The sequence below is a fragment of the Colossoma macropomum genome, unplaced genomic scaffold (assembly GCF_904425465.1).
Source record: "Colossoma macropomum unplaced genomic scaffold, Colossoma_macropomum, whole genome shotgun sequence".
Classification (NCBI taxonomy): domain Eukaryota; kingdom Metazoa; phylum Chordata; class Actinopteri; order Characiformes; family Serrasalmidae; genus Colossoma; species Colossoma macropomum.
Genome location: NW_023494791.1, coordinates 971491 through 997196, shown reverse-complemented (window position 1 = coordinate 997196; position 25706 = coordinate 971491). Strand labels below are relative to the sequence as shown.

The 25706-nt window shown below is 42.3% G+C and overlaps 2 protein-coding genes across 2 annotated transcripts in view; one reads left to right on the top strand and one right to left on the bottom strand.

Moving 5' to 3' along the window:
- Positions 1–281: 281 nt before the first annotated feature.
- On the top strand, positions 282–14375 carry msh6 (mutS homolog 6 (E. coli)). The gene is made up of 10 exons (XM_036573615.1): positions 282–654; positions 2308–2510; positions 2597–2772; positions 4384–6967; positions 8192–8484; positions 9196–9313; positions 10220–10309; positions 10451–10605; positions 12657–12856; positions 14202–14375. The coding sequence occupies exons 1-10, from the start codon at positions 401–403 to the stop codon at positions 14281–14283; spliced, it is 4155 nt and encodes a 1384-aa protein (XP_036429508.1). The 5' UTR covers positions 282–400; the 3' UTR covers positions 14284–14375.
- Positions 14376–14439: 64 nt separating this feature from the next.
- fbxo11a (F-box protein 11a) overlaps positions 14440–25706 on the bottom strand; it is a 34929-nt gene continuing 23662 nt past the window's right edge. Inside the window, exons 13-22 of the mRNA XM_036573616.1 lie at positions 25359–25539; positions 23560–23682; positions 21924–22009; positions 21404–21480; positions 21067–21210; positions 20082–20192; positions 19891–19998; positions 18629–18737; positions 18438–18536; positions 14440–15830 (exon numbers count right to left, since the gene is read on the bottom strand). Coding sequence (XP_036429509.1) covers positions 15701–15830; positions 18438–18536; positions 18629–18737; positions 19891–19998; positions 20082–20192; positions 21067–21210; positions 21404–21480; positions 21924–22009; positions 23560–23682; positions 25359–25539 — 1168 coding nt within the window. The 3' untranslated portion in view covers positions 14440–15700. The remainder of the gene's footprint in view (positions 15831–18437; positions 18537–18628; positions 18738–19890; positions 19999–20081; positions 20193–21066; positions 21211–21403; positions 21481–21923; positions 22010–23559; positions 23683–25358; positions 25540–25706) is intronic.

Below are 25706 nucleotides of genomic sequence, written 5' to 3'. Positions count from 1 at the left end.
GGAAAATAGTGGAAAACCTTCTTTGGGGACTATTTTGCCTTAGAACACCCTGCATGTCTCCCTCCACCATGAATGGATTGAAATAAATGTATTAAAATGCGTTTCAGACCTCAGGCAGTGAATTCACAAGGAGCTTTTAGAGGCGTTAAACTCCTCAGACGAGCAGTTTTATTGATAAACGCCGCTGAAACTGTGTTATTGTATTCGGGACAAACCGCGATGGCGGGAAAGATTCCTATTGGCCCCGCACGAGGCCCCGCCTCGCGCTCCTTGCCCTTTCACCACGCGCAGTGGATTTTCCCGCGAAGACTGGTCAGTCTGCAGAGCTGCTCTGATCCGCGCTCGGATGGAGACTCTCCGCGCTTAATTACAGCCGAAAAAAGCTTTATTTCTCAGAGTCATGGCGAAACAAAGCTCCATCTTCAACTTCTTCACCAAGTCTCCGCCTCCCGTCGCCAAGGCCAAGTCTAATCCGTCTCCGGCCGAGGCAGATTTGCCGTCTTCGGTCTCCAAATCCAACACGTCCCCGAAGGAGGAGGCTAAACACGCAGCCCAGAACAACGGCAAAAAGACTGCCACTAAACCCGACAAGACCTCGGCTAAAGCGGGCCATGCCAGGCTGTTCGGGGAAAAGGCCGTGGCTCCTAAACAGAGGTACCGTTACTCTCAGGGCTGAAGGCTTGTTTACAGCCGAGTTGGCCGAACAGCCCGAGTGTAGCTCCCCTACGCTAAGCTAACTGTTGTGAGTGAGTTAGGCAGCTAGTTTTGTTTTGATTCGAGTGTCTGTATAACTTCCTACCTCCCGCCCATATTTAGCCGCTTAGCTCTGTGTTTGTTTAATACGCTTGAAAAGTCGAAGCTAAAGTCCGTTTCTCATTCGCCAGCTTAATGTTGCGAATTTTCCCGTTCCACCTTAAATAGTGCTGCAGTTAGAATGTAATTTTCCCGTTCCACCTTAAATAGTGCTGCAGTTAGAATGTAATTTTCCCGTTCCACCTTAAATAGTGCTGCAGTTAGAATGTAGGTGTATTTAAGGTGGAACGGGAAAATTGGCACCAATAAGCTGGCGAATGAGAAACGGACTTCAGCTTCGACTTAAAGTGAGCCGAAGTGTTAAAAATGCACAAACATTAAGGCTGCGTCCAAAAACATATATAAATATACAAATACATACAAATGTACCAGCTATACGTTATGTACTGTACTTATACATACACATCTAACGGTGGTTCACTAATGTTGACATAATGTACTGTGGTATTCTGTGGTTTTGGACGGAGATCTTAGAAGTTCTCGCCATTTTGTGAGTTGTCCTGGCGGGAGTTGAGCACATGGAAGGGGAGGGATGCTGTGGATCGTCTTACACTGGGACTTTTATTATGTACGCGACCCATTTAGAGGCTCTGCATGACTCTTAGGCTGGCCTAGATGTGAAAGTGAAGGTTTAGGTTGTGGGGATGACCCTGAGGAAAGACTGTTTGTATATAAGACACCTTGTGCTGTGTTTATTTATAACAATATAAGAATTTTCTCATTATTTTCTAATGGGATGAAAAAAGATATTTGATTGGTTAAAGCACCCTTGATACCTACTGACTTAATGTTACTAAAACTACATTTCCCAGCAGTCCACAGTCTAGACTGTCTCATACAATCGCTTGTGGTGGGGGAAAAAATAAAATAATATCCAGAATTTGAGTCTGCCCCCTACTGAAACCCCTGCTGTCTTTTGGAGCATATTTAATCTTCTAAGTTAATATTTAAGCTGTAATACTTTGTAAACTTTCCGAACATGTTTAGTGATTTGAAAAATCACAACAAACACACAAAAGATGCACAGACACAAATTTGAGCCATTTTTTTGTGAATGCTTCAAAAATCCAATAATGGGCTCTAATGCTAATTATAGTGTGTGTGTGTGTGTGTGTGTATACACACATACACTCTACTATAATCAGTGAGCCCATATTTTCAATTGTGTTCATTGTAAAAAACCTGGTCAACTCATCAGGTCATTTTTAGCATCTTTATGAGCTGCATCAGGTATTTTGTGGAAGAGAATTGAGGAGACAAATTGACAGCAGGGTGTTATAGCATGAGTTTATAGCATTTAGATATTATATCTATACCCTGTAAATGCTATAGCCTAAATTCATGCTACAGTTTAAAACTTTTCAGTTTAAATATGGGATTGTGCAATGTTGTGTTATAGACTCACTAATATCAGATAAAAACATAATATTTAATAAGAACGGAGTGGTGTTGCCTGAAAAAGTGCTCACAGTCAGTGTCTCTATCTTCTTTCAGCTCTTCATTCCCTTTTCATGCCGGTGATCTGGTGTGGGCGAAGCTAGAAGGACACCCGTGGTGGCCCTGTATGGTCGTGCCCCATCCCCTGAACGGACAGCAGATGAGGGGCAAAGGTCGAGATCAGAGAACGCATGTACATTTCTTCGATGAGCCGCCAACAAGAGGCTGGGTGAGGACACAGTACATTCGGGAATACAAAGGTGAGCTGAGTTATTTCAGGTTCCATGTTTGAGACTAAAGTACAGTTTTACAGTCTTAACATGTGCTTTTTGGGTGTAACTCGCAGGTTCAGACAGCGCTGATGCCAAAACAGGTGGTATGTTCTTCAGCGGCAAACCTGTGATCCGCAGAGCGATGGAACTGGCTGACCAGGTGCTGCAGGACAGTGCTGAGCAGAGACTGAAGATGCCGGTCTGCAAGGACGCCTCAGATGAGGAAGAGGAGAATGAGGAAGAGATGGAGGTAAGGAGCAATGGATAAAGATAAACTGGGAGCTGATGACAGAAAATGAGTTATTGAGCAAATTTGAACTGTTCCATTGATGGCTGAATGGTTATTTGTAATGTAATTTTATGCATCTTTAAAGCTTGTTAGGTTAAGTGGTGACATATTACTGCTATTCCAGCAGAGCAGTCACATGCTTCAGTGAGCATATTAACGCAAAAATCCCTGATAAAGAATATGAGATTCTGATATGCAGCGTTTTTTCTTCTTTTTACCCCTACCGCTTGTTTTCAAGTGTTACTCTAACCCCTTGGTACTGAGTTATAAGGGGTAGTGGTTAAAATCTTGCCCTACGAAATGGGACCCTCAAAATTAAAACAACTCCATTAACAGCTACCAGCGCTGCTCTGTAGGCGACCCTGCCAGTCTGCAGTGACAGCAGAGGTGGGTAAAGTTCAGCTCCTCACTGCTGGGCTTTGGTTACATTTAGGGCATCATATGACTTCAAAGAGGGGGGCAATTATTTATTATCACCCACCCCTAATTCTTCAGTTCCAATTCACCAGCTTCTTGTTTGAGTTTTCCCGTTCCACCTTAAATGGTGCAGCAGTTACATTCTGGTGCTTCAGGCGTCAGAACTGCTGGACTATTTAAGGTGGAACGGGGAAGTTAGCTAGCTAGCTACCAAGACATTAGCATGCTATTAGGGATTTTTTTTTTTTTTTATGCTGGTTATGAAGAAAAAGACCATAATACACTGAAACGACATTAAGATAAAACAGTGGTTATCGTAATTTTTTACAGAAAATTCTCACATTTGTGTGTTTCTTTGGTCTCTTGTTCTCCACCTTGCCGGTTTTTCTTTTTTTCTCATATCGCTCTGTTTGGAGTCTCTGAAAAACCTCAGTTTGGAGGGTCATGTAGCCCCAACACTTCGCCCTACCCCTCTATCTCAACAAGAATCAGGACACACTACCCCTAGACGTGAACATGCAAAACAGAGAGCTAAGGGCTAAGTAGTAGGGGCAAAAGGATCATTGATCCACCATTGATCCACCACCCAAATAGTACCTGCTCTGTGAAGGTCCATGGGGGTCCTGACCACTGAAGAACAGGGTAAAAGGGGGCTAACAAAGTATGCAGAGAAACAGATGGACTACAGACTGTAACTGTAGAACTACAAAGTGCACCTATATAGTAAGTGGAGCTGATAAAATGGACAATGAGTGTAGAAACAAGGAGGTGGTAATAACGTTATGCCTGATCGGTGCATAATCTGTAGGTTGTTTAATCGATGCATCAGTCAGTTTTAACGATTCATGTATAGACATTGGTTACAGGTTAATGTGCTTTATTAAATGTTTAACAAGAACTACAATCCATGGAAAGGATAGTCAGCCTTCAAGTTTCTGACTAAGAATACAGCTCTTGTTTACATGCTGTCAGGAGTAAAATCATCAGAACCGACCATGAATACGCAAACATACTTACAGCGTTGGCGTTTTTGGCAAATTGTAGCAGCCCTACAGCCGAATGTTACTGTCTATCAAATCAATCTTCTGTCATAGTTTTATATTGCGCAGGTTTGCCTTTTATTTTGTTTTGTGTGAAACATTACGTTTACTATAGGTTGAAAAGTCAACATTGTCAGATGAAGAGATGTCAGAAGAAGAGCCTGAGAAGGTGAAGCCAAGCAGACGTTCATCACGTACCACAGCAGAGAACAGCCAGAAGCCTAAACGCCGGCGCATTGTGGTGGCGTCTGACAGTGATGGCTCGGATGAGGAGTTCAAGCCTGATCAGGCAGGAGGCAGCAGTGACGAGGAGGATGAAGATGGCGTCAGCAGTGGAGTAGAGGAGGAGGAAGAAGATAGCACACCTGAATCTGAACCAGACAGCCCTGTGAAACCTGTGAAACCTGCAAAACGGAAACGCGTGTCAGAGAAGCCTGCCAAAGCAAAGAACAACAAACCTGCACCCTCGGAGATCCCCAAAAAAGCTCCCGCGAGCCTTCCGTCTGTTGTAGCCGACACAAAGTCACGCCTGTCTGCATTCTCTGCTCCAGACAGCTTTGAGAGTCAGGGAAGTGGTGGGGCAGGAGGCGGGGAAGGGCATGGAGTGTGGGACCATGAAAAACTGGACTGGTTGCAGGATGGCAAGAGGAAGGATGCTCGGAGGAGGCGTCAGTCTGATGAGGACTACGATCCCACCACCCTATATGTGCCAGAGGACTTTCTTAACAGGGCTACGCCTGGCATGCGCCGTTGGTGGCAGCTTAAGTCAGAGATGTTTGATGCTGTTCTTTTCTATAAGGTGGGCAAATTCTATGAGCTCTACCACATGGATGCTGTGATCGGCGTCAACGAGTTGGGGCTTACCTTCATGAAAGGCACTTGGGCGCATTCCGGATTCCCTGAGATAGGCTTTAGCCGTTTCTCTGATGTGCTTGTGCAAAAAGGTTACAAGGTGGCCCGCGTGGAACAGACTGAGACCCCTGAAATGATGGAAGCGAGATGTAAGACGATGGCGCGTCCCACCAAATTTGACAAAGTTGTTCGTCGAGAGGTTTGCAGAGTGATTACGAGGGGCACGCAGACGTACAGCGTGCTTGATGGTGCCCCTTCTGAGGCCCAAAGCAAGTACCTGCTGTCTGTGAAAGAGAAAAATGAGGAGGAAAGTGCAGGCCATGGCCACATCTATGGGGTCTGCTTCATTGACACCTCGGTGGGTCGCTTTTATGTTGGTCAGTTCCAAGATGACCGCCACTGTTCCCGTCTACGTACTCTGGTCGCACATTACGCCCCAGCCCAGGTGCTGTTTGAGAAAGGCAACTTGTCAGCTGAGACACGGAAGATCTTCAAGGCTGCTGTGTCCTCAGTTATGCAGGAGGGTCTCAATGCTGGTTCACAATTCTGGGATGCTCAAAAGACCTTGAAGACTTTGGCAGAAGAAGACTACTTCAAAGAAAGCCAGGAAACAGGTGGCAACGTAGGGGAATCGGCTCTTCCGAGTGCTCTAAAAACAATGACTTCTGAGAGCGACTCACTGGGTCTCACTCCTAAAGAGGGTTATGAACTTGCTCTGTCCGCGCTGGGCGGTTGCATATTCTATCTTAAAAAGTGTCTGGTGGACCAGGAGCTCCTTTCCATGGCCAATTTTGAAGAGTACATTCCAGTGGACGTAGAAATGGAGCAGTCGGAGAGTGCGTCAAGTTTCTTCGCCCAGACTCGCCAACGCATGGTTCTGGATGGAGTGACTCTTACCAACCTTGAGATCCTTCAGAATGGTTCTACTGGAGGCCTGGAAGGTACTCTGCTTGAGCGCTTGGATACCTGCTGTACTCCATTTGGCAAAAGGCTTCTAAAACAATGGGTCTGTGCCCCTCTCTGTAATCCCACTTCCATTAATGATAGATTAAACGCCCTTGAAGACCTAATGGGTGCTCCAGCGCAAGCCACTGAATCTACAGAACTCCTGAAGAAGCTTCCAGATCTTGAAAGGCTCCTCAGCAAGATCCACAGCATGGGTACTCCTTTGAAAGGTCAAGACCATCCAGACAGCAGAGCCGTTCTGTATGAGGAGATCGTCTATAGCAAACGCAAGATTGCTGACTTTCTTTCTGCGCTAGAGGGGTTCAAGGCCATGCGGGAAATAGTGTCCCTCATGGAGTCAGTTTCAGACGGATTTCAGTCTGAACTGCTGAAGCAGGTGGTGGTTTTGAAGACAAAGAGTGAGAACGGGCTGTTTCCTGACCTGACACCGGAGCTGAATCGCTGGGACACTGCTTTTGACCATCAAAAAGCTCGTACCACAGGAGTGATCACGCCCAAGGCGGGCTTTGACCCAGAGTACGATCAAGCCCTGAGTGGAATCAAGGACTGCGAGAGAGGTTTGCAAGACTACTTGGATCGACAGAAGAAAAGACTCGGCTGCAAAACTCTCTCCTACTGGGGAACTGGAAGAAATCGCTATCAGATGGAAGTTCCAGACAGTGTTTCTGAGAGGAACATTCCAGAGGAGTATGAGGTGAGGTCCACAAAGAAGGGCTGGAAGAGATACTCAACAAAAGAGATTGAGCGTTTGTTCTCAGAGATGCAGAGCTGGGAGGAAAAGAGGGATGCAGCGTTGAAAGACTGCATGAGGAGGCTGTTCTACAACTTCGATAAAAACTACAGAGACTGGCAGACTGCCGTGGAGTGCATGGCTGTGCTTGGTAAGAAAGTTATTAGGCTTCGTTCACCAATATCTTCGTGAGTTTATTCTTAAATGTGTTCTCGAGAAAAGTCCTAAGAAAAAGTCTCTGTCAGATTCATGACGCGTTCTTAAAGTGTAGAACTGTTCTCACCTTAGTGCTCTTGAGTGTGTGTAGATTCTGTTCTCACCTAAGAACAAATCCCACATAAGAGAACATTAGTGAGTCAGAATCTTTGTGAAAACTATAAGTGGGTTGTAAGAAAAAATTTCTTCCTAAGAACGGTTGGTGAATGAGGGCCATTGTTATTATAGTTATTTAGTCACGTGATTATAGATCCAATCAACTTTTTAATCCAATTTTGCCAATCTTAAGAGCAGACCTCGTTACGAGACAGTATAGCTGTGACGTGATGACCAGCTAATTTAGAACTGGACTTATGGCCTGTTGATGCCTATTACATGCTGACTGAGATGACCTCGCATCCTTTTGTAAATCTGAAATGAATGAACTAACATGGATGATGCATTTGGTTCATTCAGTATATCTCTTAAAATTCTTAAGGTATTAATTTGGTCAAACTCTTTATACCAGTGAGCCACAAATCAGCTCAGATAACGTTAGACCATGTAGCTGAATGGCTGAGTCTGGGATGTTTCTTTAATCCCTAAACTTCTGCTGTGTAGTTACAGTCTGAGCTAACGTTAGTTTGGTTTTTCTCAAGGGACGTTAGAGAGAGATGTAGAAGTCTCTTGGGTTTCATATGGACAACAGCTTGCCTGGTTCCATCTGCTACAAATAGCGTAAAAGACTTAATATTTACCAAATTTTAAACTGTCATAGATATAAGCAAAAGTCCACCACTGAAACGTGAAGAAATTTGTATGCGATCAATATTTAGCACCTTTTGTTTATGTGGCAGCTTGTGCGTACGCTTATATGCATTTACCTATGCGTCACTCAGTTATGAGTGAAGTGAAGGGATGTTTCAGAATAACAAGCCACTGTTGACGTACAAAAATAGATCAAAAATAGTTTAATTGGAAAAAACCTGAATGCGCCACGCTGTGAATGTTATGGCTCCTAACATACTCCTAAAATTAGTAAATCTAATTGTTTGCTGAATAATTTGTTTTGTAAGAATTTAGTTTATATGTATGGGTTAGTGGTAAAGCTATTCTTGACTCAAGAACCAAGAACCTTCCAGGTACTTATGGTAGTAATTGTTTGTCTATATTGTTGCAGATGTGTTGCTGAGCTTGTCCCGGTACAGTCAGAGTGGGGATGGGCCGATGGCAAGACCGGAGATAGTTCTCCCGAGTAGTAGCCCTCAGTCTTCACCTTTTCTGGACCTCAGAGGGTCCCGGCACCCTTGCGTCACCAAGACGTTCTTTGGTGACGACTTCATCCCCAATGACATCTTTATTGGTTGTCCTGGCACTGAGGAAGAGGAGAGTGAAGATGGCCAGAAAGCACAGGCCTCATGTGTGCTTGTTACTGGGCCAAACATGGGAGGCAAATCTACACTAATGAGACAGGTGGGTACCAGCTGTGTCTTCATCTAAACAACACTGAGGAGCAGACAGTTTTCATGACGAGTGTAGTCGCGGTTCGTTTGTGTAGACTGTGTTACATATTCAGAGCAAAATGCACAGAGTGCCTTCACCAGTTGTTTTCACCTAGGAAGGATGTGGGTTTGGCTCATCTGTATGTAAATATAACTTTCAAAGCTTGTTTGTTTGTTTTTGGTTTTTTTTTCAGAACCCCAAGTTCCAAAACACCTGCAGTTCAGTTCTGTATTCTTCAGCTCGTTGATATACACATGCAGTTGCATGCAAAAGTTTGAACACCCCTCATCAAATGATGTTTTGTTGATTTTCTAAGTGAAACAAGTTAAATCCTCTACAGAGAAAACACTTCTGTGCGTTTTAGTGCACAATTGTTTACTAAATTCATTATATTGGAAGAAACATAAAATGCAGCTTGTGCAATTCTGTAAAATTTTAAATGCAGCAAATGAATAGAAATTGTTACATAATTAAGTTTCTCTATAAAGAATGTGTTAAATTGTTTTCACTTAGAAAATCAAAGCAATTTCACAAGGGCTGTTCAGACTTTTGCAGGCGACTACATGTGTATATAACATTCAGATATATGTATGTTTATATACAGATGCATGGTGTGATTGCAGCCCACTGTTTTTTTCCATGACGTGACTGTACAGCTCTGTGTGTGTGTTTTGACCGCAGTGTGGCCTGGTGGTGATCTTGGCTCAGCTAGGCTGTTATGTACCTGCTGAAAGCCTGCAGCTCACTCCTGTGGACAGAGTCTTTACTCGTCTTGGTGCCTCAGATCGCATCATGTCCGGTGAGTCTCCTCAGTGGGATAGAAGAGCTACTGCTGTCAGGTTTTTGCATTTACTTTACCATTGAAGAGAGTTAATTTCCTGGAGATGACTGTAGATCAGGGGAATCTTCCTGTCCTGTCTTAATTATTAGGTTAGGATGTAGTCTGGTGTGTGTGTGTGTGTATATATAATATATATATGTATGTATGTATGTATATGTATGTGTGTGTGTGTGTGTGTGTGTATATATATATATATGTATATATATATATATATATATATATATATATATATATATGTATATGTGTGTGTGTGTAATGTATTTGTATACATATAAACATACCATTTATTAAGCAACTGATGACAAACAGCTGCAAACATGCAATCGAAATAACGTAAACAAATTTTTGTCATGCTTGGCTGGACAGCTACGTTTGTGAAAATGAACACAACCGAATCCAGTTTATGCTGTAATGTTGTGGAGGTTAATCATTTATTATTTATTTGTTTGTTTGGAGGTTATCATTCTGTTTTCAGTAGAGCATCGCTCTTAAAAAAAATGTTTAATGTTTCTTTAGTAAAGAAAAGGGTTCTGTGTAGTGCCCAAAAGGGTTCTTCTGTTGTTACAAGCTTAACATTGTAACAATAGAAGAATCCTTTGTGGTGCTATATAGAAACATTTTCAAAAAGGTTCTATATAGAACCATCTACATCACATTCTCCATCAACCTGAAAAGCCATTTCATGATGCAGAGAACCCTTTAATCATGCAGAGAGTTCTTTGAGTGTTCATGGATCTATATAGAACCATTTTCTTAGAAGAGTAGAACTGATTTCCTTTAGATTTTGTCATTTGAAAACATTCTGCCCTTTGGTTTTTTTTTCCCTTCTTGTGAAAAGCTTTTCTCCTCTTATATGTACTTTAGGTGAGAGCACGTTCTTTGTGGAGCTCAGCGAGACGGCCAGTATCCTCCTTCATGGGACCAACCACTCACTCGTCCTCCTGGATGAACTGGGTAACGTTCACATTGTGACCTCTAACGTTATACTGCAATATTTAGATTACAAGAGGAATTAATTTCTCTTCAGATAGTCTCATTCACTCCAAAAGAAGGAGAGAAAAAGATCTGAGCATCACTTCATGACTTTGGCTCCAGGCAGGGGTACGGCCACCTACGACGGCACAGCCATAGCTAGTGCAGTGGTGAAGGAGCTGTCAGAGAGGATCCGCTGCCGGACCCTGTTCTCCACGCACTACCACTCACTGGTGGAGGACCACGCCCAGGACTCGGCTGTCAAACTCGGCCATATGGTGAGTTATTCATCGTCTGACAGTATTTCAGCGCTCAAGACTGCGACTAAAATGGTTGCATTTGTGACCACAATTATTAATTTGCATGTGATAAAATAAACTCGCCAGTGGCGCCAGGCAGCAACTTCGGATTATTATTATTTCCATGGGTAATTTTCTTTTGTTTTGTTTTGTTTTGTTTTTATGCTTTTTAAAAAATTTTTCATCTTAAAACGTAACTGATAGGCGGACACATTCATGTGACGCTATAGCCTCTCAAAAATCGCCTGCATGCTTCATGCTTTCAACCAGAGTGGCAAAATGTGACGAAGCAGATGAGCCGAGCTGGGCTTTTTGCAGTGAACGTCGGCGTGTAGAAAATGGCGAAGTGAAAAATATCAGATTTTTTCACACAAACTACGTCTCTGTCAGGCCTTTTGAGGTCATCTGCTCAACCCCGGTGTGACTCAGGACCAGTAAACCAGTGAAAGATGCACCCGTAGCACTTCATGCAGACGTACAACCAGAGAAAGATTTCAGAACTTCTTGGCTTTAGGAATTTGCATGTCTCAGATATGATAACATAAAGCAGACTATAATGCAAATTCTGTTCGAAAGCAGGCAAAGACACAGCTGGAAAAACGGATTTCTTAACAGGAACGAGTCATTTCAAAAACGAGACTGTGAAAAAAACATGGCGAGAATCGGATGCATAAAAATGCACGCAATGTCATTATCGCAAAGAGCTCCAACGGAAACTCCCTCAGCCCGCGCCGCGTCTCATACGTGCGAAAAATTCAAAGAGCTTAAAATTAATTCAACACAACCTACATGAAAGCACCTGAAGAACTACCCCTCACCAAAGTGACCTCCTAAATCTTGTGAATGGGAAAAAAAACAGACGTCTGTCTGTTTCAGGCACAGTGGAAGGCAGAGATGCTTTAATCACAGAACCGGCCTGAGGTGTGTGGACAAGCTTTATTTTTTGTGTATAATTATTGTTTGGCACTGAAAAAAAGCTGTTGGTGCCTGATTTTTTTTTCTCCTTTTACTTAAGCTGTCTTTTTCTGGAGCCCTGTATTTATGTAGATGAGGGGCAGAAATTAAGAAAAACACGTGAGGTTCTCCAGGTTAACTAAGAAAACTCTTTCACCTTTTGCCCTGCAACTATTATTATAGTCCTCTGATGATGTCATGACTCTGTGTTCATCATCATCCCCGTATCAGGAACTCCTTTAAAGATTTTCTTTTTTAGAAAAGTAAAGAAACGTGCTGTGTATTAAATGAACAATACCTGCTACTGAAATAGAGAGGTGGAGATGCAGCGATAAGGGTGGGAGTTACATAATAATAATAATAATAATAATAATAACAACAAATTTGGCCTTAACTTACATAAAGACTTCTGTTAATGACACTTAAAGTATTCATTTTGTTATATTTTTAAAAAAATGCTACTGCATCTGCCGCAGAGCCATAGATCTATCTCCCCTATAAATGTTTCAGGCCGAAACAAGTGTTGAAGATTATGATATATATACATATGAAGTTTAAATATTTTAACACACGTTGAGGTGGAAAAAGAACAGCGTATTCAAAGCATTCATGATATTACTTGTTCATTTCCGGTGTCAGTGTGTGAGAGCACTTAAGGGGCAATGAATATCAAACTGTAAATATAAACAGATATCTAAGTCTAGTTGGTCTGTGTTTACACTTGACCTCAGAGGAAATACTGAATAAGTGGGTGTCTGCAAACTGCCTAGACTAAAAATTATTTCCAGAGGTGATTCTCCACTGACACAGAAACGTAGGCCAGTATTCGGTTTAATCCATGTCCAGGAGACACACACCTAGTTTATATGCAAAGCTCCTAGTGTGTCTATGTATAAAAAACACTCTATAACTGAATGAATGAAAGAAACAAACGGTCAGGCATGCTGAGCAGTTTATCTTGGGTCTCTGATTTTCCTGAGAGACACTTTACTGAGAAGACAAAAACACAGTAGGATTTGGATCACCTGGCTGGTTGAAACCCCTTTTAAGATTGCGTTTTAATGTGACCTGCTCAGGCCTGCATGGTGGAGAACGAGTGCGAGGACCCCAGCCAGGAGACCATCACCTTCCTCTACAAGTTCATCAGTGGAGCTTGTCCCAAGAGCTATGGCTTCAACGCCGCCCGCCTGGCCAGTATCCCAGAGGACGTCATCCAGTCCGGTCATCGCAAAGCCCGCGAGTTTGAGAGGAGCACCGTGGCCCTGCGGATCTTCAGGTAGGGAAAATTTTTTTACACTCATAATGAAATGAAAAGTTGGGTTCTGCTATTGTTACGATGTCAAACCTGTCTACAGTAGAGGAACCCATTTTGCTGCTGTATAGAACCATGTACAGCACATTCTCCATCAGTCTGAAGAACCATTTCACCATGCAAAGAACCCTTTACACTTGCAAAAAGATTGTGTTCATGGTTCTCTATAGAATCATTGTCTTTACTAAAGAACCCTTGAAGAACCATCTTTTTTTTTAAGAGTGTTATAGAAGTTACTTATTTTATTTACATTCGTTTGGCTCAAGTCGACAAATGAGTCAGACTCGCATTATGCTTGTTACAGTACAAAGTGACTGAACAAAAAATGGTGATCAGGCAGTTGGGTAATTGTGAAAGGCCTAGGCGTAGTCACCCACTACCAGTGCCTCCCCTTCAGGTACGCACGTTACAGGTTCTGCAATTAGCACTTCTAACACTGCTTGTCTCAAACATGAGCTCATGCAATACTAATCCGGTGTGCATGTCAGAATTCTCTGTTGCTGGTTGTGTATTTAAACAGCAGGGGGTGCTACTGAGTGATCGTATCAGTGCAACACTGATAAATACTGTTGGTGTATTACAGATGTGTAAAATCCCAGCCTGACATTTTCTTCCAGTTCAAGCTCGTGGTAACAAAGTAAAGCTCCGTATCTGCAGGTTCAGGTGTTCAGTTTAGCAGTACCAGTACCAGTACCATAATCTTGACTCTCAGCACTTCATCTCTCTGGATTTGACATCGTCGCTGTTTGTCGTGTTGTGAGTGACGCAAAAGACACTTTGAAATCTGATTTGAGCTTCCAGAGCGTCCAGACTGAGACACATTTCAAACCAGCTCCAAATGTGGTTTAAATCTGTCTCTTTTTGCTGTTCAGACTATCAGTATAAATCTGGATACGATCTAGCTATGACGAATCAGATTTGGGCTGGCAGTTTGGACATCTGAAATCTGATCCATCTAATCATGAACTTCTGAGGAAGGTGATTAGCTGGAGCAGGTGTGACAGATTGTTGTTGAAACTAGACACTGCAGGAAGGGAGCTCTCCACGACCGGGGTTGGAGACCACTGCTCTAAAGTATGTGTCACGGGTCATTGCCTCATTAAATACACCTGATTCAGCTCATCAGCTAATTAGCAAGGCCATGAACTGAATCCAGAGCGTTAGATGAGGGTAGATGATCTCCACAGCACTTTGGCCCAGAAGGTCCCCTGTTTGACTTTCTAAAGTGTCCACATATCTTTTCATGGTCATTCTGGTCTATTTTGTTTGATCTATCAGAGCATTCATTATTATTTTTTTCTCTCTCTAGGAAACTCTGTTCCTTTGCCGAGGATCCCGCAGCTACCAGCATACAGTTTGCTAAGCTGGTTCAGACGCTCGGCAACCTGTAAGAGAAATGAGTTACTCTCCCCATGAGTTCTGTTCTACTGCAACACATTTTCACTGCTGACATGATCTAATAAAGTTTATTTTTAAAAATGAACACTTTTCCTCTTTGACTAGGAAATTAAACCTTTGATTAATTACTACCATCTACGTAATGGTTATTGAGTACTCCACAATATATTAAGTCTAGATGTCATGGAACATGCATACAATTCAGGCTGTATAAGAACCCACAGTCACCAAATACAGTTGGATGAGAAAGCCAAAAAGAAAAGAACAGCTGTATAGATACTTCTGAGCTTCGACACAGCAAGAAGCCGCTTTACATTTTCTCCAGCAACGTTCTCATTCCCTTTCGCCCGGGACGCTCAGAGAGAAGGCGACACGCAGTGATTTCACGAGACTGCTACTCTAGACGTTCCTCCAGCGGCTACTGGACGAGGAAACGTCAACAGCTCTAAGCGGAAGAAGGTCAATCTCAGGACTAGCCAGAGGAGGATCCTACAGACTTTTAAAAGAATTTAAAAAAAAAAACAAAAGAGGGGTAAAATTTTAAACATTCTAAGATCTACAAAGCATACAAACATCACTCCAGTCTCGTGAAAACACTCGCTCTAGCATTTAAACCAATTTTTTTACCATTTAAAATAAGACATTGCTGGAGAATAGTTAGTGTTTTTCATTTCTCTCTTTTCCTGATAAATCTCTTTCACAGAAAGAACATACATCCTGCAACATGAGTACAATTACAGTAAGTCTAAAAGGTATAACAACCCCTGAAATTAATATTTAATAAAATAAAATAAGAACACATTCAAGTACATTTAAGATTTTTGCTTGAAAATACAAAACTATGAGAAACATGAGAAAGGATTCAAATCAAATACCAATATTGTGTTTAAAAAAAAAAAAAAAATAAAATAAAAACTGCTGAAGTGCTGGGTAACTTATCCCCCATACATACACAATAGCGTGGCAATGGTTTCCTGGAGACAGGCGCTTAGGAAATAGTGAGAGCTTCCAGACGCTTTTCTGTCTTTTTCTCTCTTATGGCTCAAAGTTTTTTCTCCCTCCAGAGTCTGCGGCCACTTTTCCTCCTGTAGAGGGCGCCGTCTGTCTCAGGCCATTCGCAGGTTCTCTGCTGCGCCGTCCCAGCACCTGAAAGCGTTATTACCGTCCGTCTCTTTTCAACCGGTTGCATGAAAAGAAAGCAGGGGAAGCGCTATATCCACAGCAGAATGTTCTCTTTTTCTTTTAAATACAAAAGTCCTCATAACTTGCATTATGAAAGCTGAATTTTCTCCCATTTTTAAAGTGTTTGCTTTCATTTTTTCTTAAGTTGAAATTGAATTATTTCTAGAGTAATATCAGCACTGCACCGAGGCTGTAGAGTCTGTGGAGGTCGGCGAGACGTGCTCTGCCTCAGTTGTGCTGCAGCGTGTTGGACTCTATAGGAGGGGCGGAGTCGTACAGCGTGTCCGTGTCGTGCGTCGGCTCGCCGGCTAGCGTGCAGGGGTTCGACAACGTCCCGGCGCCGCAGTCGCAGAAAAACCTGCAGAGTAAAGAGACGGAAAATGGTAGCTTTAGAGGTCTGCGCTGACCGTCTGGATCTGCTAGAGAGAGTTTAAAGCTCTGCTGCTGGTTTTTAAAGCTCTAAATGACCTTAAAGCTCCTGACCGTCTGTTTATGATCTCAGATCTGCAGATTCTGACCTTCTGAACTCCTTCAGTAAAACACAGAAAACGTGGAGAGACTCTTTCAGTTATTCTGCTTCTAAACTGTGGAGCTCAGTTCAGCTTTTATTAGCCAGTCGAGCTCAGAGCTCACTTTTAATAAACATCTGAAAACACAGCTCTAACTTACAATAAAATTTCATAATTTGATCTGACATTGCTTTATGATTTTAATTTTAGTACTTGATTTCTTCTATTACTGTTAAGCTTCACCTGTCTATAATGCACTTTGTGCTGCCATCAATATAAAAACTGCTCTATAAATAAAGTTGTATTATTATTATTATTATTATTATTATTAAGTCACTTTGGAGCATTTCTATTGATCCAATCATTATGAAATCTTCATACAATGTAAAAAAATAGCTGCTGCACTCAAATGATGCAGAAAAACAGACTGAAGAAAAATGGAGATGCATATTTTTCTTTAGACAGCAATAAAATCCTAATGTAAGAAATTAGGATGCAAACTGATCAGCTCCCCTCTAGCTCGCCAGAACGCTTCCCAGTTTTAAACCGTGAAAAAGCACTTCAGGTCTCATCCTGGCTAGTTTTGGAAGTTTCAAACACAACAAATTAAATTCTCACCTTTTTCCTCCTATTTGTGCTTTGTTACAGAAATATCTACATTTCCTACATAGTTTTTGTCAAATTTTAAAATCTTTACCGTCTCGCATGCCTACTTGTCAAATCAAATGCATTAACCGGCTTAGCTTTAAGCAGGTGGTGCAGCGTGACTTGGGTTTAAAGAGGAGTCTGTGATTAATCGTTCAACATCAGAGACACGACGCATCCAAACATCAATTATAAACAGATTATTCTGGTTTAGCTGCGCTTGAAGCCGTTAAAAAATACCTGATGCAGACACTCTAACGTGGCCGATTTAATGCACCGAGATATTAAAAAGTGCCCCTTGTATGAAGCGTGGAACGCAGTACTGATAGGTGGAACCAGGCATGAATGTGTGTATGAAGTACACAGCCTGAAACCTTATTAAATCCTACGCAAGAACCCGGTTCTGTTTAAACAGAAGGGCTGACGACTACATTTGTGATTAAATGAACAAAAGTTGATGAAAGGACTGGAATATACATTGAGCTTGTGAAAGTTCCATATTCTAACGTTCTGAGGTTCTATTTACAGTCATTACTGGCCCAAGTTCAACAAACACGAGTAGGTTAGCGTTAGCTTTAGCTCAGTAGCTCTCCAAAGCTGTCTTTAGTCGCGTGGTCGTCTGTCTGTTGGTTTGCAGACGTTTGCTTCTGATGAGATGCATCGTTTGTTTTGTTTTTTTTGCTGTGCTTCAGTTTTTAACTGTCTGCGTTCAGACTGCAGGCAAATCGGATTTCCTTCTGAAATCAGATCTTTTGAGTCGACTGTACACTGTTTTTTGTAAGTGATCAGATCTGAGTTGTGTCCAGACATCACCAGTCTATGGCGATTGCATGGGTTGCCGTGGTAACGACGTAGGCATCAGTAACTACGTAGCTATGCTGGTGATGCGTATTTCAAACGCGGATGCGGGAGAGATGTAGAAGCATCATCTCGCCCTCCAAACTCTTTAGAAAAGAGACTCTGAAATCCGATTTGAGCGTCCAGAGCATCCAGACTGAGACGCATCTGTAAAAATTTGACTGGAGTCGCATTTCAAACCACCTCCAAATGTGGTTTGGATCCGATTTGCCAAAAATCAGATTTGGACTGGCAGTCTGAACTCACCAACCTTCCTCCTGAAGATCGTCAGTTCTGATCTGCTTCTAACAGGCTCCCACCACACTCAACCAACACCTGATTCAGCCATTCAAGGACTTCACAAGTTGTTCATTAGCTGAGGCAGCTGTGGCAGATTATGGTTGGAACTAGTCTTAGCAGGAACACAGACCTCTAGGACCAGGGTCAGTGGTTCCCAGCCTGGCCCCCCACAGACGGTCCACATTTTTGCTTCAACCCAACTTGCCTCAACCCAACTTGCCTCAAAAAGGGATGAAGGTTAAATGTGGGCCATCTGGGGGTCCTGAGGACTGGGTTGGTGACCACTGACCGAGAGCAACCCTCCTCCTGGACATCTACCTTGCTGCAGAGTTTAGTTCCAACACTAATACATCAGATCCAGCCAATCAAGAACTTGTGACGAAGTTAATGAGCTGGAGCAGGTGCGGCAGATTGTAGTTGGAACTAAACTCAGGAGGAAGGTGGAGCTCCATGAGCAGGACTAGAGACCACTGATCTAGAGGAACCACTTGCCTGTTGCGCCCTCGTGTGTACATTTCAAAAACACTGCTCATTATAAATGAAATAAGAGTAAATTTGTGTTTTTTTTAAAACTGATAACTTTAGTAATGGTTAAACATTTACATCCCTGGTCAGAACAGACATGAAATGGCAGTAAAGTAGTTCTAACACGGCGCACAGCAGAAGATACTGACCTATCGTGTCTAATAAACTCTACGTCGTGTCCTTGATGACACTTCTTGATGCAGTTCACACAGATTGCGTTGCGGTCTGTGGTGTTACAGGTGTGACATCTGCACAGAGAGGAGAAAAGGCCATGAAATTAGTTTGACTTTATAATCAGAAGCACATCAGAAACAGCAGGCGAGGTGAGGAGGCGGATTACCTGTAAAAATCGTGCATTGGATAACTGGTGTAACTGGAAATCTTGTACAGGCACTGACCTCGGCTCACGGCCTTCTCAATGGCATCCTGATTGTTCATTATTTTGTTGTCTGCAGAGAGGATTTAAAGACGGATCAGTATTTCAAATTATTCACACTGCCAACAACCAGGAGCCGCATTACAGAGACATCCTGACTGAAATACGTTTATTCACCATGACGACTTCAGTACAGACTGAGTTTAGTTCAGTAGCTGTTCCAGAATAACAGCTCCTGACTTCATAATCTCATCATGAACTCCAGATAAGAAAACAGCATCACACAAACATCCTAACTAGACTAAACCTCCTAAATCCTGTCCTAACTTTAGGATGAACCCCAACAGGGTCCTGAAGGGAATGTGGTGAGATATTTTTCTAACTCCATGGCTAAATAAATACACATTATACATACATACTTACATACATACATACATACATATACATACATGCATATATATCTCAGCCACAGCAGACGTGTTCCCTCCCACCCCCCTCATTACCTGTATGCGCAAATGTCAATGAAAACCTGCCAAATAAAATATTACAGCGATGGAGCTGAACATGTGGCCATTTATCAGGAGAAATAATGTTAGCGATGCTGGCTGAAGTCTTGCATTATGTGCGCACTCCTATTCTTAATCTTGATTTCTTCTTAATTTAATCTTAATCTGTATTCATTTTTTTATTTCAAGAGTAGCTCTCTAACATTCTTCTGATTGCTTGTAGTTCAGGTTTTCCTTACTTGCTAAGACGCTACAAGATGAAATAACTACTAAATTAGGATTTGCTTCTGTGATTTGAATTTGAGAAAACATTCTGATTTTTCCCAATTTTCTCCATAATTTAGTCATATCCAATTCCAACTACTAGTTAGGACCCCCCCAATCACACGGTACCACCAGCGCTAGGAGGGCAAAGCACCACTGCATCTTTTCAAACTGCAGCTAACGGAACATCATTGGACAGCTGAACACGCCTGGAGGAGAACACTAACTGCTGGTTCCGTTACATTAGCTAACAGACGCCTGCTCTGGCTAACGTCACGCTGAGTGATATGGGGGGAGACAGGGGGCCGTCCTGCCCACCCAGAGAGATCGAGGACAACTGTGCTCTGTCGGACTCCGGGCCACGGCTCTCATCTAACTCTCAGCTCGACTTTAGTTAAATTGAAGTTTCTGTGACGCGGCTGCTGGTCGGCTCATCGGGGAGGTTCTCAATCTTACCTTTCATCGTTACGTTGACTCCAGACGCAAGAAACAGCCCACCGAAGCGGTTGTTAAAAATCTGATTGCCCTCTAAGGTGGCAGTTGCGTGGTTTGTGATCTCGATACCTGTTAGACACACAGGAGTGATCAGTCAGAGCTGTGTTTACTCTGAGCTCATACACAGTTAAAATAACGAGTCCTACACACACCTGCAGCAAAGCCGTCGAATATCCTGTTCTTCCGCAGCACAGGGTGGCTGTTCGTACTGATGAGGACTCCAGCCTGAGCGTTCCTGAAGATGTCGTTCTCCTCCAGCAGCCCTGAGGAGTCAAAGACATCAGTCAGTAAAGCCACCGCATTACAGGCTTACCTGAACAACAGTCGCAATCTGGTGATACCATAATGCGACTGCACGTGGGGAAGCGCTCGTCAGCCAAAAACATTATCCGAGTAACTTAAATATTCTTAATTATGGCTTCAAAAGAACAAGTTAAAGGGCCCATATCCTACATTTTTCATTCTCATTCATTTTCTCTCTTGGGAACAAATTTACAGCACTTTTATGTTTTATGTACCAAAAACATTCATCATTCATGTCTACATGATCACTTTCAAACCTCTCTTTAATTCTCAGAATAAAACAGGCTGTTTTTGCTACTGCACCTTTAACACCGATATATGTAAATGAGCTCTGTTCTGATTGGTTGTGCTTCAGTTCAGACAGGCCGGGCCGAAACACTCCTTATAATATCAGCGAGAATGAGCGGAGCCAAACTGCTGTCGGCCGAACACGTGGATATCTGTAAATCAGTTCATGTATGTGTGGGCTGGAGAGCAAAAAGTTAGTTGAAACTTTAGCAGCGTTTATGTACTACATTGAACTCTTGAAATAATCAAATTAAAATAAATTTAAAATTATATATTTTTTAAAAAATTAGTAGTATTAACTTTTACAAGACATGAGCCCTTTAAAGATTTCTCCCCTATATTCAAGGATGAAATGTTTAATATCAAATCTGAAGTTATTTTAATTACTTGTCCTTAACTAGTACTCGTTCTGGCTGTATGTAAGAGTGGAGAGTTAAATATTTCAGCTCATCTTCGTCTAAGAGATGCCACCTATGATATTAACCGTTTATTAAGCTAGTGAGACACAGAAACGACACTACAGCGAGTTCACTAAAGAGCTCCAACCTCGTCCTCCGTTAAATATGCAGATCCCTCCGTCTCTCCCATCGTGGATTTTATTCCTGCGGAGTGTCGGGTTGCTGTCCGTCTTGATCCAAACTCCCGCCATGGCGTTGTCGAAGATCTCGTTGTCTTCTATGAAGCCCAAACCTGACAACACGTTAAGACGCACAATCACATCAACTGATAATTTCCTTTGTTCTCACTGATGCTGAAATGAATGACAACCAAAAGGCTTCATCTGTTTACCTGTCTATGTATTTATCCGCCACTTACTACAGAAACAGGCTTAGCACTCATTTAGCTCAGTATTCAATCAGAGGGCTTGTGAGAGGTTCTTTACCAGAGTTGTAAACAAGGATTCCACCGTTCTGCCCACCCCAGATCTTGTTCCGTCTGATTTTTGGGTTGCTTCCGGTCCTGCAGAGTGAAATGATCAAAGGCCACAAACAATATAAATATTCAAAAGCATATCAGCCTGAAAGAAGCTGAGCCAACACTGTTATCATGTGGGGTATATAATCATTAGGGGCAGGAAAAAAAAAGTCACTACAGTATAATATTGCACTATTTTGACACACATCAAATTCTTATTGTTTAATTTTTATTATTTTAGTATGTATTAAGGCCACTGCTAGACTAACAGATCACACAACTCTATCTTAATCCACTAGATGGCACCATTTCAGTCTGGTGAAACTACTCAAACTGTTTTTTGGGCTTTTTTCAATGGTTTGCAGGCACATGCAACGCTGCAATCACAAAACTGAGCGTATCAAATGTTTAAATCTGGGAAAAAAATCCAAAATATCATTTTAGATTCCCACTCCTAATAATCAATCACGCTGTCCGTGAGAACTGACCTGATCTGAACTCCAGAGTACATGTGGTTGTAGATGTCGTTGTCCTCCAGCACGCCATGTCCATTATCATAAAAATAAACACCAACCTGCGAACAAAATGAGGACGCAGACATTAAGATGAAGTGACCCTTATTAGTCCCACAACAGGGAAATTCCACCTCCGCATTTTGACCCATCTGTGCAGTGAAACACCCAATACACTAGTGAACACACACACTAGGGGGCAGCACACTTGTCTGGAGCGGTAGGCAGCCCTATCCACAGCGCCCGTGGAGCAGTTGGGGGTTAGGTTCCTTGTTTAAGGGCACTTCAGTCACGTACTGTCGGCTGAGGGGATCAAACAGGCGACCTTCAGGTCACAAGGCTGGTTCCCTGACCTCCAGCCCACGACTGCCCCATGACATGATGTTCCAGACATGATGCTGGGGCCCCGTGGCGATAATGTAGACATAAAGAGATACAGATATACATGTGCTAATGACATAAATGCCATTTTGACTACAAACTGCTGAAAACTACACACTTACAAAGATGTCCCTTCAAGGGTTCTTTGGTTCTGTATAGAAACATGAACACTCATAGAACTCTTTGCATGTTTAAAGGGTTCTTCGCATTATAAAAATGTTCTTCAGTTTGATGGAGAATGTGCTGTAGATGATGCTATATGGAACCTGTATTAAAAAGGGTTCTATAGGGCACCAGAAAGGGTTCTTCTATTGTAACAAGCTTGACATCTTAACAATAGAAGAACCCTTTTTGGTGCTATGTAGAACCATTTCCAAAAAGGTTCTATACAAAACCATCTACAACACATTCATCAACAATCTGAAGAACTCTTTGTGATGCAAAGAACCCTTTTACCATGCAAATGATTCTTATGAGTGTTCATGGTTCTCTATAGAACCATTTTCTTTACTAAAGAACCCTTGAAGAACCATCTTTAAGTGTGTACACAAGCTTTACTACTGCCACCTGCTGTTTAAAGTGGTAATTCAGAAAAAGAATAATTAAATATCAGGTTCCAGATTTCTCTGGATGCCCCAAAGCCACTGTATGGACGTATTAAATTCCATCAGCAGCCCCTGATTTAACATGAAGTATTGATTAGATAAAGTATCTGGTGATGATTAGAATTAAGTAACCTTCCTCGAGGAGGGCAGGAAATGACAATAAACACACCGACACATAAAATCACTGCTACTTGTATCACTATTGTTTGTGTTTACTGTAATATCAGTGTTTTTCACTGCCCAGTTAAATAGGTTTTTGAATTTAATTTTAAACTGAATCATTTCTGGAATACTGATTTCTAAACTGGGTCATGGCAGTAAAGTAAAATCTATTTTTGTGCTTTTTCTTAGACAGATTAACTGATTTTGAGAGGAAAGCTGGAGGTTTGTATTAGTCCTGCTGTTGGCTATGCATTTCTTCCTTTAAGGCAGTGCAGTGTTTATTTGATTAGTATGAGCAAAATACCTTTAGATGACCATCTTCAATTAAAAATGACTCTTAAAATAAAAACTTAATATCGTATTACAGACTTGATGTTTTGGACTTTGTGTTTATGCCCACCGCTCTTCTTAAACAGGTCTAAATGAGATGTACTGCTGTAGGTGTGGAGGTAAGGTAGCTGTACCTGCTTGCCGCTGTGGATTCTGTTCCGGCGCAGGACTGGCGTGCTGCCTGTGGTCACCCAAACTCCGGCCAGCGTGTTGCTGTAGACTTCGTTCTCCTCGATCACGCCCTGGCCTTTCTCATGCTGCCATACAGACACAAATACAGGGGCTTCAGATGAAGGAGGTCTACACAGACCTATACTCTGCTACCTGACCAGGTCTGATTTTCAATGTCTGACACTGAACTTGGTTTTTACGAGCGAATAACGTATTTTGAACGACTCAGAAATAAAGGAGCTGCTGGACGATCGTGTTGATACACCACATCCTGTTTAACAAGATCTTAATGGCCGATATGAACACTGCGTTCCTGCTGAGTGAAGAAAATGGTGCTATATAGAACCATGAACACTCAAACAACCCTTTTCATGATTAAATGGTTCTTTGCATGGTGAAATGGTTCTTCAGACTGATGGAAAATGTGCTATAGATGATTCTATATAGATCCTTTTTGAAATGGTTCTACATAGCACCAAAAAGCGTTCAAGAATCACGTTTTTTGCATGAGTGAAGTGATGGTACAGCAGTTAAATCTGTTCTCAGTAGATTAGTTTGATAATTCCATTAATTTCTTAATTGTTCTGCTCTGAATCTCCTGCTGAATGAATCCACGAAGGCAGGTTTAACGGACTATCACTCTATATCAGCCGAGTCAGTTTTTAATGAATTACAACCAAGCTACAGAAAAACAAGACAAACAAACAAAAAACAAAAGATTTACAGGGTGGATCATTAAAGGATAAACTGTACAAAGGTAACGCCCTAATGAAGCCGGCAGTCTGACACCTGCACTAATGTAACACTGATGATCTACACCGATCAGACATAACATTCTGACCACCTCCTTGTTTCTATGCTCATTGTCCATTTTATCAGCTCCACTTACTATATAGGTGCACTTTGTAGTTCTACAGTTACAGACTGTAGTCCATCTGTTTCTCTGATACTTTGTTAGCCCCCTTTTACCCTGTTCTTCAGTGGTCCGGACCCCCATGGACCCTCACAGAGCAGGTACTATTTGGGTGGTGGATCATTCTCAGCACTGCATTAACACTGACGTGGTGGTGATGTGTTAGTGTGTGCTGTGCTGGTCTGAGTGGATCAGACACAGCAGTGCTGCTGGAGTTTTTAAACACCTCAGTGTCACTGCTGGACTGAGAATAGTCCACCAACCAAAAATATCCAGCCAACAGCGTCCTGTGGGCAGCGTCCTGTGACCACTGATGAAGGACTAGAGGATGACCAACACAAACTGTGCAGCAGCAGATGAGCTATCGTCTCTGACTTTACATCTACAAGGTGGACCGACAAGGTAGGAGTGTCTAATAGAGTGGACAGTGAGTGGACACAGTGTTTAAAAACTCCAGCAGCACTGCTGTGTCTGATCCACTCAGACCAGCACAGCACACACTAACACATCACCACCACGTCAGTGTTAATGCAGTGCTGAGAATGATCCACCACCCAAATAGTACCTGCTCTGTGAGGGTCCATGGGGGTCCGGACCACTGAAGAACAGGGTAAAAGGGGGCTAACAAAGTATCAGAGAAACAGATGGACTACAGTCTGTAACTGTAGAACTACAAAGTGACCCTATATAGTAAGTGGAGCTGATAAAATGGACAGTGAGTGTAGAAACAAGGAGGTGGTCAGAATGTTACGCCTGATCGGTTTGTATTCCGGGACTAAAAAAGATTTGTTTTCAGATACAATCAACTACAAAACATTTTTTGATTGACTGTCAACCCTTTTCACTCACCACATAAATGCCCCCGTGCTGTCCATCATGGATTTTGTTGTGCCGGACAATCGGGCAGCTGTTGGTCCGGATCTGAATTCCGGCCAAGGCGTTACCATAGATATCGTTTCCTTCTATGAGACCTCGACCATCACCAAATATGTAAACACCACCTTGGTTGCCATTGAAGATTGCGTTACCCCTGCAAACAGACAAGAAAGGCTATAATTATAGATCCACAAAGCAACGAAGATCAAAACCATGTGCCTGAATGGCTGCCTGACAGGAGCTGTTCTACTCAACCAGTGAATACATATAAAAGCCCAGAGCTGCATCAGCAACTCAAGATCTAACTAGGAACATAGACAA

Excerpts from the sequence above, each read along its gene's own strand:
- msh6 (XM_036573615.1), top strand. The coding sequence starts at position 401 with ATGGCGAAACAAAGCTCCATCTTCAACTTCTTCACCAAGTCTCCGCCT. Across the intron at positions 8,485-9,195 it reads AATCTACACTAATGAGACAG|TGTGGCCTGGTGGTGATCTT; the intron begins GTGGGTACCAGC and ends TTTTGACCGCAG. Across the intron at positions 12,857-14,201 it reads GTGGCCCTGCGGATCTTCAG|GAAACTCTGTTCCTTTGCCG; the intron begins GTAGGGAAAATT and ends TTCTCTCTCTAG.